The 14,577-nt window shown below is 35.9% G+C and overlaps 1 protein-coding gene across 1 annotated transcript; it reads left to right on the top strand.

Moving 5' to 3' along the window:
* Positions 1-3,006: 3,006 nt before the first annotated feature.
* On the top strand, positions 3,007-14,209 carry LOC136042414 (ankyrin repeat and SOCS box protein 3-like; the record flags this gene model as incomplete). The annotated part of the gene is made up of 2 exons (XM_065727387.1): positions 3,007-3,622; positions 14,143-14,209. Coding segments are annotated over exons 1-2 (683 nt in total), but the record flags the coding sequence as incomplete, so codon positions are not given.
* Between the last annotated feature and the right edge of the window lie 368 nt (positions 14,210-14,577).

Below are 14,577 nucleotides of genomic sequence, written 5' to 3'. Positions count from 1 at the left end.
AACTCCTGCAGACGAAATGAATGCTTGCCTGAAAAATTCTAATTTATGGGCACACGTAAAAACATTAAAATTAACTACAAATATGCGTGTCCGATTGCAAAACGATGACTCTGGTCAAACATTTTCAGATCAATTGCTGGCAATGGGAAACGGAAAGCTCCCAGTAGACTCAATTTCAGGACGTATACAACTACCTGCTGATTTCTGTAATTTAGTGACGTCCAAAAATGAATTGATTGAAAAAGTATTTCCGAATATTCTAAAAAATTATAAAAATAATAAATGGCTAAGTGAAAGAGCGATTCTCGCACCCAAAAATATAGACGTCCACGAAATCAACAATATTGTTTTGACCAAGATTCAAGACCAGGCAGTCCTTTACAAGTCAGTCGACACAGTTTTGGAACCAAATGAAGCGGTTAATTATCCATCTGAATTTTTAAATTCCATAGATCTTTCAGGGTTTCCACCACACGTGCTACAACTAAAAATAGGCGTACCAATAATACTTTTAAGAAATATAAACCCACCAAAGCTTTGCAATGGCACTCGACTTGCCGTAAAAAAAACAATGGAAAACCTAATAGAGGCCACAATCCTGACAGGGCCTTTTGAGGGTGAGGCTGTTCTTATTCCTCGCATTCCCATGATTCCAACAGATCTGCCTTTTCAATTTAAAAGATTGCAATTCCCAATTCGATTAGCATTTGCAATCACCATTAACAAAGCTCAAGGTCAATCATTAGAAAAATGTGGTATTGATCTTAATACTGATTGTTTTTCCCATGGACAATTGTACGTTGCATATTCGAGGGTCGGTAAACCTGACAATCTATTTATATGCAGCGAGAATTGGACAGCGAAGAATGTTGTATATTCGCAAGTTTTACGCAGTTAATTTGTATTTCGGAACCAAATGAAGCGGTTAATTATCCATCTGAATTTTTAAATTCCATAGATCCTTCAGGGTGTCCACCACACCTGCTACAACTAAAAATAGGCGTACCAATAATACTTTTAAGAAATATCAACCCACCAAAGCTTTGCAATGGCACGCGACTTGCCGTAAAAAAAAACAATGGAAAACCTAATAGATGCCACAATCTTGACAGGGCCTTATGAGGGTGAGGCTGTTCTTATTCCTCGCATTCCCATGATTCCAACGGATCTGCTTTTTCAATTTAAAAGATTGCAATTCCCAATTCGATTAGCATTTGCAACCACCATCAACAGAGCTCAAGGGCATTCACTAGAAAAATGCGGTATAGATCTTAATACAGATTGCTTTACCAATGTACAATTGTATGTTGCATCTTTGAGGGTCGGTAAACCTGACAATCTATTTATACGCACAGACAATGGGACAGCGAAGACTGTTGTATATTCACAAGTTTTACGTAGTTAATTTGTATTGTATCTATCTATCTATCTATCTATATAAAAACGAGTTGTGTGTATGCATGTTTGTTTGTTTGTAAAAAGAGCGTTTGCATATGACGTCATTATTAGTACATACGGCTTTGTATATGGACAGACAATGGGAAAGCCAAGAATGTTGTATATTCGCAATTTTTACGTAGTTTGAAACACATATATAAATCTATCTATATTCACAGGTGGGACACAGGGACACAACTACAATGGCGCGTAACTAATATGGGGCGTAACTAATATGGCGCGTAACGACTTACGCGCGCGGGGGGGCTTGGGGGGCGCGAAGCGCCCCACCAACTAGGTGTTGGGGTGGCGCGAAGCGCCACCCCAACAGCTAGTATATTTATATTTAGATGCTGGTTAGTATGTTTATGACAAGTTTTATGATTCTTTATTTATTGTATGCCATTGCCCAAATAACAGGCCATTGAGCCCTTTGGGATATTGTTTTTGTTATTGTTATTTTATGAAAATAAATAGAACTTGAACTTGAGCTTGAGCTTGTTACAATCAAATAAATTTTAACACTATTATAGACTTCACATTTAGCCTTTGAAAATCGAAACTTTTCTTACAGTTGAAACAAGTTTGGATGAATACCCAAGATATGCTTGCTCACCAGGATTAGTAATAACTATGGTCAGGTATGGTTCTGAAGAGTGAAGGTACGGAAAACAAAAGGAGTCACAGAGAAATAGTTTACAGGTTCTACAGATAAAGGATGAAGATCGTTTTTGCCGATCAACCGTCTAGGAATGAATGAAAAACAAGTTCATGGTTGAGTCATAATTCATCCTGTCATTAAAATTTTTATAGTAATTTGTTTTTATTTGCCGACGTTATTAAAAAAAAAATACACTGTTAAAGATACATATAGTTAACTAGCTTGGTCCCGGCGGCTTCGCCGCTGGGCCCCATCATGGCACGCGGCAGGCTTCTATATATGGATACTCATTGTCCCTTGTGTTCCAACCACAGAGACTGCTGGGTCCCGGCTGCTTTGCCACCGGTCTCCGCGGGCCCCAGCATGGCACGTGGCAGGCTTCTATATATGGATTCTCCTTGTCCCTTGTGTTCTGGGTCCTGGCAGTGCTTGTCATTTTTGGATTGAATTGATGAAGTATATTCGTATAGTTTTCTGTTTTAAGGTCTTAGAATTGCTTTAATCCATTGTCAAAATATATACAAATATTTGTGCAATCACCAGTTTTTGCATTTTAAGAAATTTAATAATAATTTCTTTTTGACGTTAAATGACACTTTGACAAATTTTATTTGAGCAGAAAGCATTTTAAACTTCAACAATTTCTACTAAACTTCAACAACTTCTACTAAACTAAAAATAGTGTTCAACACAGCAATAATAGTTTGTTGATCAATTCAAATGGTGTGATGTATTACTCTTGTGTTACCTGTAACCTAGGCTAATGACGTAATTTTAAATAAAATCATTACAGAGTGCAAGTACATCATACGAGTACAGGAGTCATGACGTAATCATACCTATATATAGCAATGATATGAGAACAGTGGTTCATATCCATTTAAACTACAGAAACATAATAAAATAACATGTTCATTCCAATTGAAAGATCACTTTATTTAGCAGCTTCAAAAGGATGCACACAGGTTGTTGAATGTCTTTTAAAGTCTGGCATTGATGTTAATATAAGAGATTTTCATGGTGAAACTCCCCTTTATTTAGCAGCTTTGGAAGGACACACAGAGACTGTTGAATGTCTTATACAGTCTGGCGCTGATCTTAATATAAAATGTACTTACCTAGGTGATAGTCCACTTCATGTTGCAGCTCGGAATGGAAACACACAGACTGTTGAATGTCTATTGAAGTCTGGCCCTGATATTAATATAAAAAATAATTATGGTGAAACTCCCCTTTATTTAGCAGCTTTGAAAGGACACACAGAGACTGTTGAATGTCTTATACAGTCTGGCGCTGATCTTAATATAAAATGTACTTACCTAGGTGATAGTCCACTTCATGTTGCAGCTCGGAATGGAAACACACATATTGTTGAATGTCTATTGAAGTCTGGCATTGATATTAATATAAGAAATAATAATGGTCGAACTCCACTTTATTTAGCAGCTTTGTTAGAACACAGAGAGACTGTTGAATGTCTTGTACAGTCTAGCGCTGATCTTAATATAAAATGTACTTACCTAGGTGATTTACTTACCTAGTAGTTCAGAAGCATAAATGCTTCTGAACTACTCCACAAGGAGTGGTAGCATTAAGAGTTTCTAGCATAAGATAATTGATTTAGTGATTGAAAAAATATTCAAAAAGCGTAGTGGTGAGTTTTAAAAGAGTGCGTGCATCAAAGAACAAGGATATATATCCTTTTTCTTTGTTCTATAGAACAAGGATATATATCCTTGTCCTTGTTCTATATATAGATGACGACGGGGACACAGGGAATGTTCGATTAGCAATCACCATCAACAAAGCTCAAGAGTAATCATTAGTATCATTAGGTATAACTAAAAAAACTAAAAAAAAGGTAAAAAACTTAAAACTAAAAAGAAGACCAATTCAAAAACGAATGTATATACAGACCGGGACACCGGGACACAAGTGACGACCGGGACACCGGGATACATGGAATATAAATGACGATCGGGACACTCAAAGAGAAATTACAGACTGGGACACCGGGACACAAATGACGACCGGGACACAGGGAATATAAATGACGACCGAGTCACAACGGCGACGCCGGGGGGCACAGGGGGATATATAAATGACGACGGCGACACAGGGAATGTTCGATTAGCAATCACTGTCAACAAAGCTCAAGGGTAATCATTAGAATCATGAGGTATAGATCTCAATACGGATTGTTTTTCCCATGGACAATCATATGTTGCATGTTCAAGAGTCGGTGAACCTGACAATCTATTTATATGCACAGACAATGAGACATCGTAGTTATATATATATATATATATATATATATATATATATATATATATATATATATATATATATATATATATATATATATATATATATATCTTCTATATATATAAAAATAAGTTGTCTGTGGATGTGTGGGTCTGACTGTCGGGTGAAGTCATGTTTGTGTGTTGACTGACGTCATGTTTTCGACTGACGAAATTACAGACCGGGACATCGGGACACAAATGACGACCAGGACACAGGCACATAGGGAATATAAATGACGACACTCATAAAGAGAAAGCGACCGGGACACAAGGAATGTTCGATTAGCAATCACCATCAACAAAGCACCGGGACACAAGTGACGACCGGGACACAGGGAGTATAAATGACGACCAGGACATAAGTAAAAAAAATAAAAAAAATAAAAAAAGGTAAAAACTACAAAAAAAACTATAAAAAAACAACTAAAAACTAATAAAAAAACTAAAAAAGCTAAAAAACTAAAAAAGCCAAAAAACTAAAAAAGAAAAAAATAAAAAAGGAAAAAAATGAAAAATAAAGGAGAAAAACAAAACTAAAAAAACGTATGTATATACAGACCGGGACACCGGGATACAAATGACGACCGGGACACAGGGAATATAAATGACGACCGGGAAACAGGGACAAAACTACAACGGGGACGCCGGGGGGCATAGGGGGATATATAAATGACGACAGGGACACAACTACAACGGGGACGCAGGGGGGCACAGGGGGATATAAAAATGACGACTGGGGCACAGTGAATGTTCGATTAGCAATCACCATCAACAAAGCTCAAAGGCAATCATTAGAATCATGAGGTATAACAAAAAAACTAAAAAAAGGTAAAAAACTAATAAAAAAGACCAATTCAAAAACGAATATATATACAGACCAGGACACCGGGACACAAATGACGACCGGGGCACAAGGAATATAAATGGGACAGCGAAGAATGTTGTATATTCGCAAGTTTTACGTAGTTAAAAACATATATATATATATATATATATATATATATATATATATATATATATATATATATATATATATATATATATATATATATATATATATATTCACAGGTGGGACATAGGGACACAACTACAATGGGGCGTAACTAATATGGCACATAACGACTTACGCGCGCGGGAGGGCTTGGGGGGGGGGGGCGCGAAGCTCCCCTACCAACAAGGTGTTGGGGTGGCGCGAAGCGCCAACCCAACAGCTAGTATATATATATATATATATATATCTATCTATATTCACAGGTGGGACACAGGGACACAACTACAATGGTGCGTAACTAATATGGCCTACGTAACGACTTACGTGCGCAGGGGGCTTGGGGGGTGCGAAGCACCCCCACTAACTAGGTGTTGGTTACCAACTATGTCTGTCTGTCCGCATATGACGTCTGAATTATTTCATCATATACCAATTCAAAAACGAAAGTATTCAAGCCGATGTAGCTGAGTTGGTAACGCGTTATATTCCAGGTTCTAGGTTCAAGAGGTTCCAGGTTCGAACCTTGACTTTGGTATTAATACAAAAGAAGAAAAAAACAAAAAAAAGGTAAAAACTACAAAAAAACTAATAGCTAAAAAAAAGGTAAGAAACTAAAAACTAAAAAAGAAAAAAAAAAGAAAAAACATTTAAAACTACAAAAAAAAACTAAAAAAAACAACCTAAAAACTAATAAAAAAAACTAAAAAAGGCTAAAAAACTAAAAAAAAACTAAAAAAAAAAAGTTTTGTCTGTCTGTCCGCATATGACGTCTGAATTATTTCATCAGATACCAATTCAAAAATGAATTTTATACAAGCCAAAGTAGCTGAGTTGGTAGAGCGTTATGTTTCAGATTTTAGGTCCGAGTGGTTCCAGGTGGTTCGAACCTTGAATGCAAAAGAAGAAAAAAAATTGAAAAAGGTAAAAACTACAAAAAAACTAAAAAGAAACTACTAAAAAAGCTAAAAAACTAAAAAAAAGGTAAAAAACCAAAAAGGAAAAAAAAATAAAAAAGGTTAAAAACTGAAAACTAATAAAAAAAACTAAATACTGAAAAAGAAAAAAAAACTAAAAGAAGGAAATAAAATGAAAAATAAAGGAGAAAAAAAAATTTATATATATAAAAATAAGTTGTTTGTCTGTGGGTCTGTCGACTGACGTCATGTTTGTGTGTCGACTGACGTCATGTGTGTCGACTGACGTCATTATAAGGATTGAGCTGTATGTCGTCATGAAGTTGTTTGTCGTCTGACGTCATGTTTGTCGACTGACGAAATTACAGATTGGGACACCGGGACACAAATGACGACCGGAACACATCAAATACCAATTCAAAAACGAATGTATTCAAGCCGAAGTAGCTGAGTTGGCAAAGCGTTATGTTCTAGGTCCGAGAAGTTCCAGGTTCGAACCTTGGCCTTAGCAATAATACAAAAGAAGAAAAAAAACTAAAAAAGGTAAAAACTACAAAAAAATAAAAAGAAAAAAAACAAAAAAGTAATAAAAAGAAACTAAAAAAACTAAAAACTGAAAAAGAAAAATAACTAAAAAAAGGAACAAAACTGAAAAATAAAGGAGAAAAAGAAAACTAAAACCGGGACACAGGGAATATAAATGACGACCGGGACAATCAAAGAGAAATTAACGACTGGGACGCTCAAAGATAAATTACAGACCGGGACACCGGGACACAAAGGACGACCGGGACACAGTGAATATAAATGACGACTGGGACGCTCAAAGAGAAATTATAGACTGGGACACAAATGACGACCAGATCTGAATGCGGATTGTTTTTCCCATGGACAATTTTATGTTGCATGTTCAAGAGTCGGTAAACCTGATAATCTATTTATATGCACAGACAATGGGAAATCGAAGAATGTTGTATATTCGCAAGTTTTACGTAGTTAAAAACATATATATATATATATATATATATATATATATATATATATATATATATATATATATATATATATATATCTATATATATAAAAATAAGTTGTCTGTGTGTGTGTGTCGAGTGACGTCATGTTTGTCGACTGACGTCATTATAAGGTTTGAGCTGTATGCGTCATGAAGTTGTTTGTCGACTGACGTCATGTTTGTCAACTGATGAAATTACATACCGGGACACAAATGACGACCGGGACACAGGGAATATAAATGACGACCGGGAACCTCAAAGAGAAATTACAGACTGGGACACCCAGACACAAATCACGACCGGGACACAGGGAATATAAATGACGACAGGGACACAACTACAACGGGGACGCCGGGGCACAGGAAGGATACATAAATGACGACCGGGACACAGGGATTGTTCGAATAGAAATTACAGACCGGGACAAAAATGACGACCGGGACGCAGGGAATATAAATGATGACCGGAACACTCAAAGAGAAATTACAAACCGGGACACAAATGACGACCGGGACACAGGGACATATCATTAGAATAATAAGGTATAGATCTGAATACGGATTGTTTTTACCATGGACAATTATATGTTGCATGTTCAAGAGTCAGTAAACCTGACAATCTATTTACGTGAAACATATATACATATATATATATATATATATATATATATATATATATATATATATATATATATATATATATATATATATATATATATATATATATTCACAGGTGGGACAGTGGGACACAACTAAAATGGCGCGTAACGACTTACGCACGCGGGGGGGGCTTGGGGGGCGCGAAGTGCCCCCACCAACTAGGTGTTGGGGTGGCGCGAAGTGCCACCCCAACAGCTAGTATATATATAAAAATAAGTTGTTTGTCTGTTTGTCCGCATATGACGTCTGAATTATTTCATCATATACCAATTCAAAAACGTATGGATACAAGCTGAAGTAGCTGATTTGGTAGAGCGTTATATTTCAAGTTTTACGTCCGAGAGGTTCCAGGTTCAAACCTTGAATACAAAAGAAGAAAAAAAACTAAAAAAGGTAAAAACTAGAAAAAAAACTAAAAATTAACTACTAATAAAACTAAAAAAGCTAAAAAACTAAAAAAAAGGTAAAAAACTAAAAACTAAAAAAGAAAAAAAACTAAAAAGAAAAAAAAACTAAAAACTAATAAAAAACTAAAAACTGAAAAATAAAAAAAAATAAAAAAAGGAAAAAAACTGATAAAGGAGAAAAAAAACTAATAAATATAAAAGGTAAATGTATTCAAGCCGAAGTAGCTGAGTTGGAAAAGCTTTATTTTAAAGGTTTTAGGTCCGAGAGGTTCCAGTTTCGAACCTTGGCTTTAGCGTCAACGAAGGCGTGTCGAGGAGCTACCAGAGCAACGCGAAACCAGACTTGCTGCTAAAAGAGAAAGGGAAAAAAGAAGGCGTGCCGAGGAATCACAAGAACAGCAAGAAAACAGGCTTGTGGCTGATAGAGAAAGTAAGAAAAGAAAGCGTGCCGAGGAATCACAAGAGCAACCCTAAAATTACCGCCTAGCATTCAGGTACAGCCATTCGATGATTATAGCTTGAGTAGATGTGTTCAAATCGGGACTATGTCTAAAATTTATCCCTATTGCAAGGCCTTGAAATTCAATGGTGAAACAATAGGAATGTGTTGTGCCTCAGAAAAAGTTAAACTTCCTCTATTGGCTGCACCACCAGAGCCATTGAAGACTTTGCTTACTGGAACTACGTCAGAATCTAAGCGTTTTTTTATCACTGATCAGAAAATATAACTCATGATTCCAAATGACGTCGTTTGGTGCCCAAATCGAAAATCCAGATCAATATATGCCTACTTTCAAAGTAAAAGGGCAAATTTATCATAGAGCAGGGTCCCTTCTACCATTCTCAGGCGAGAATCATAAATTTTTACAATTGTACTTCATCAGTGATCGAAATTTTGAATTGAATGCACGTTGCGAAATTTCTCCCGACGTTGAAAGGACAATCGTTTCCCAATTGCAACATCTTTTCCACGAAAATAATAATTTAATGCGTCTGTTAAAAACAGCCATCGATTTGATGCCTACTGATACGCATAAAATTGTTATTTCCGCTGACAAAACGCCTCCTGGCCAACATGTGCGTAGATACAATGCTCCATCTATCGACGAAGTGGCAATCGTTATGGTCGGTGATCAGTTTTTACCTCGAGATAATATTTTTCATAAGCGAAACGCTCAGTTGGTAAGAAATGCTGAAACTCATCGATGCTACGATGCCCTACAATATCCTATCATTTTTTGGGATGGAGCCGAAGGCTATCACTTTAATTTATTAAATTGATAAATCCAGCCACTAACGAAGAAATGAATAAGAAATGCAGTGCAATGCATTATTTTTCCTATAGACTAATGATTCGGCAGGATGAGGACAATTATATTTTAAAATGCCGTCAATTGTTTTACCAATACGTCGTTGATATGTATGCAAAAATTGAATCAGAACGTTTGTTATTTATCCGTCTGAATCAGACCAAGTTCCGCTCTAAACAATACATTCATTAGCGAGATGCAGTTGTAAATGACGGTGATACCACAATCGTTGGAAGATTAACGATTATACCTTCGTCATATGCTGGCAATCCCCGTCATATGCATGAGTATGCTCAAGATGCTATTGCGTATGTTCGTCTCTATGGTCGTCCAGATTTATTTATTACATTTACATGTAATCAATCTTGGGACGAGATACAGCCGCTTTTACTTCAAGGACAATCGGCGGTTCATAGACATGACATTACGGCCCGTGTCTTCTGGTAAAAGTTGAAATCACTGATAAACTACATAGTAAAACTTGAAGTGTTTGATAAAAAATCAAAGTGTTTTCTAGATGGCAGTACTGTTTTGAGATAGAAAAATGATTTCTTTTATTCATGGTTTTCCGCTGAAATTTATCCTTCATCAGCTTTTTTCACGTTTTGTTCTGCCGTTTGTTGAGTCTACTTTTTCTCTGATTTCATGATTTTATAAAGTTTTTAATGTTTGTCAATTAGGAATGTACAGTCTTGGCTCAATGAAACGAGGCATTTCCATTAAAACGTCTCAGAAATATCTATTAAAGTGGCTTAAATTTTCCTCTAGTAACAGCCTTCCTTCCTTCAGACTTGAATCTGTTGTTAGGGGTTCTGTCGTTCTTTAATTCACGCTTTGTTGCTTGTATTCTATCCATTATCAGGTTTTTCACGTTTTGTCTTTCCGTTTGTTGAGTCTTAACTGCTTTTTTCAATGATCTTATAATGTTTAGGAATTTTTTCAATTAATTCTCTGTTTTAAAAAACCATTTGAGAATCAAATAAAGCACTGTCTACATCACGTTAGAATAATGTAAGTAGCATGTGTGTCTTTATAGACTAATAATCAATAGCTTTGGTATGCTTGTGCACTCTCGGGGAGAATGGATTGGATACACACGTTCTATAGCTTGCTGATTCGGAAAATGTGTGGAGATATCTCCGAGTGGGGGAAACAGCTTATCACGTAGAAAATATTTCCCAAATCATAGTAATATCAATTGCTTGTTGGTGCAGATGTCCAAGGCAAAGTTCCATTGGGAGAAATCTCTTGTTTTACATTAAAATCCTCAAGCGGTCAAAAGTTTTTGCATTAGAAAGGTTCCCTGAGCAAACAATCTTGAAAAAAATGTTTTCAAGAAAAAATATCTTAAAAAAAACTCATAGAATGTGAAATCTAGAAGAAAAAACACCTTGAAGAAAAAAACGCCTTGAAAAAAAAGACACCTTGAAAAAAAAATCCTTAAGGAAAAATATCTCAAAGTATTTCATAAACTGGGGGCTCCCCAAGGGCCCTGAGCTCTAACATGTCATGCAAGATTACGTCATATGTCTCTCTCTTACCGTTTCTGTTTGGCTGACTGTGTTTTTTTCCTATTATGTGTCTATCTTTGTGTGTTTGTGTGTCTAGATCTGTTTGTCTGTGTGTGTTTTTCTCCCTCTCATCGTGCCTGTGTGTGTGACTGTGTGTTTGCCTGTCTCTGTGACTATCTTTGTCTGTTTGTGTGTCTGACCCTGTGTGTTTGTGTGTCATTCTCTCTCTCATCGTGTCTGTTTCTCTGACTGTGTGTTTGCCTGGCTTTGCGGCTATCTTTGGGGCGTTCCCATTAAAAGTTCTCAAAGATGTCTTTTAATGTGGCTTAAATTTATCTCAAACGAGATTGTGCAAAATACAAAGCAAAATATTATTCAAATCTGTGCTTGTCAATCAAGAAGGCATGGTCTTGGCTGCAAGAAAATCGGTATTTTCTTTAAGACCTCTCAGAAATATATTTTAATATGGCTTAAACTTACCTCTAATAAAAACATCCCCTCTCCCTCAGAAATTGGTGGATAAGACTCCCACCTTTCCTTCTTTTTTATTTAATCTTATTTTTTGTCCGCTTTTTCACGTTTTATATTTCCGTTTCTTGAGTTTTAACTACTTTTTTGTGTGATTTAGTGATTTTACAATGCTTATGATGCTTGGCAATCAGGAATGCATAGTCTTGAATCAAAGAAAGGAGGCATTTTCGTTAAAACCTCTCAGAAATTTCTTTTAATGTGGCTTAAATTTACCTATAACGAGATTATGCGAGATACGAATAAAATATTGTTCAAATATGTGCTTTTCAATCAGGAAGTTCTACTCATGGCTCAAAGAGCGACGTATTTTCACTAAAACCACTCAGAAATAGCAATTAATATGGTTTAAATTTACCTCTAATAACAACCCAATCCCTCACCCCTGGAATTGGCTGATAAGTACACCTTTCTTTAATTCACGCTTTTTGCTTGTATTTTATCCTTTATCAGCTTTTTCCGGTTTGTTTTTTCTTTTATTGAGTTTTAACTACTTTTTCCTGTAATTTCATGATTGTATAATGTTTGTGATGCTTATCAATCAGGAACACCAACCCTCCCCTCCCCCGGTAATTGGTAGTTAGGGTCCCGCCTTCCATTAATTCACGCTTGATTGCTTATTTTTTATATTTTATCAGTTTTTTTATGTTTTTTATTCTGTTTGTTGATTTTTAATTGTTCTTTAATGATTTTATTATTTTTTTGAATTTGCTTATTAATGAAACTTGTATGTACAATAAAATATCTGTTTCTAACAAAGTGATTTTTGAAGATATACAAAGGATTGTCTTCCAAACGTTAGAACATTAATACAATACAAGCAGGTTTGTTCAATAGACCAACGATCAACAGTTTTGGGATACTTGCACGCTCTCAGGAGGAATGGATTGGAAACACCCGATCCATTTTTTGTTGATTCAGAAAGTTTGCAGATAATTCTTCGAGCGGGGAAAACAGCTTATCACGTAGAGTCTATTTCACAAATCATAATAATATTAATTACTCGTTGGTCCAGATATCCAAGGCGCAGCTCCATTTGGGGAAATCTCTGGTTTTACATTCGATTCCTAAAGCGGACAAAAAGCTTTGAATTATAAGGGTTCCCTGAGGAAAAAATATTCAAGAAAATATCTTGAAGAAAGAATACCTGAAATTGAAAAAAAAAATCTTGAAGAAAATAAAATCTCGAAGAAAAAACGCCTTGAACCAAAAAAAACGTCTGGAGAGAAAAAGGAAGTCTTGAATAAGAAAACATCTCTTAAATTATTACTTAACATCCCACGAGTGCACCGTCATTACGTAGACCTGACATTTGTGACGCCATTACGTAACATCCCACATATGTACTTTCATTACGTAACACTCACGTCTGAGCCACAATTACGCAACATCCACGTCTGTGCCGTCCTCATCTGCAACTGGGGATTCTTCTAGCATGTCATGCGTGACTTCGTCATACTAAACATTCCCTATTACTAGCAAGCACCTGTATCTTGAAAGAAAACATTTGCATAAATAAAAAACATTCCTTATTATGTCGCCTTCAACTTCTATTACGTAACAAACGTCTGAATCTTGACTAGTGGGCCCTATTACCCAACAAACGCTTGCATCTAGAAAAAGTTTTTATAAAAAAAAGTTGCTGGATAGGGATTCAAAGGGGGAACTAAACAGTCGAATTCACAGGGCCCCCACTTCTTACCCCACCCTCCTAATATTTAAATATGTGCTGAAAGTTAAATTTGTTTTCGCATGCTGACCAATGGCTTGTGTTGCACAGGTACTGATCTCCTGATTCAATGCCTTCGGCTGGAAGTTGAATGCTTGGTTAGGGGCAAATCATCCAACGCTTCCCATGTTTTTCCCTTGATTTTTCCAGGAACTCATTTAGAGTTGGTTCGACTCTGGCTGACTTACAAGGTCAGACCTTTGACCCCCACCCCGAACCAAAGAATCAGTGACAACAGGACTCGAACCCCTGACTTCGGGATTTCAAGTCTGTAGTGCCAGTATGCAAATTACTATAAATTATTATATGCAAATTATATTATTATATGAGCTAAAGTATTATGTTTTCATCAGATTTTGGTTTATTTCATTAGGGTTAACCTAACTTCACTTTTCGAGTGTGTACTGACTAATACGGAAGTACCAAATAAACATTTAATAACTTGACATATTATTAATCACATTTTACCTCATTTTATTTGCTCTTTTCATCTTATTTTTAAAGTGATACCTGTAGATTTCAACAAAGATAAAGTAAGATAAACTTTCCAATTGTTTTTTTACTCCTGATTTAGTCAAAGATAAGAGCTTGTATTCTCAGGTAGTCTCGCGTTTTGTTAATGCTGCTATGAAGATACTATGCTTAATGTTCAATATTATTACCTTTTCCATAGGAAATCCAACAAACTTAGATTATGTGAAAGCTGTTAGGGTTTTGGATACACATCCCCTGATTGATGGGTAAGTAGTATTTGTAGGTTTTCACATTAAAAACTGTCCAGACTCTTTTTTAAGGGATTCAATTCACAAAAATATAGGAAGGGTGAGCAAAATGTATTTCAAAATCTAGAGGTGATAATTCTGCTTTTTTCGAATAAAAATCTTAAAAATGGGATTTTATAAATGTGGTGGATCAAGAGGGTAGTTGGCTCCTTGACCTACCCCAAAAGGTGACACCCATGGCTCTTTAATAAATGCGTTTGTTTTGTCATGACCACCTGTTTTTTTTCTTTTCCAAAATGAGATGTAAACGCCTGTAATAATAAACAATGTTACGTTTCTTCGGCAAAGCCTTCAACTGAATTCGCGTATTACTTTTTTTCAACCAA

Source organism: Artemia franciscana, unplaced genomic scaffold, assembly GCF_032884065.1.
Source record: "Artemia franciscana unplaced genomic scaffold, ASM3288406v1 Scaffold_1263, whole genome shotgun sequence".
Lineage (NCBI taxonomy): Eukaryota > Metazoa > Arthropoda > Branchiopoda > Anostraca > Artemiidae > Artemia > Artemia franciscana.
Note: the sequence above shows the minus strand (reverse complement) of the source record. Positions and strands in the feature narration are given on the sequence as shown.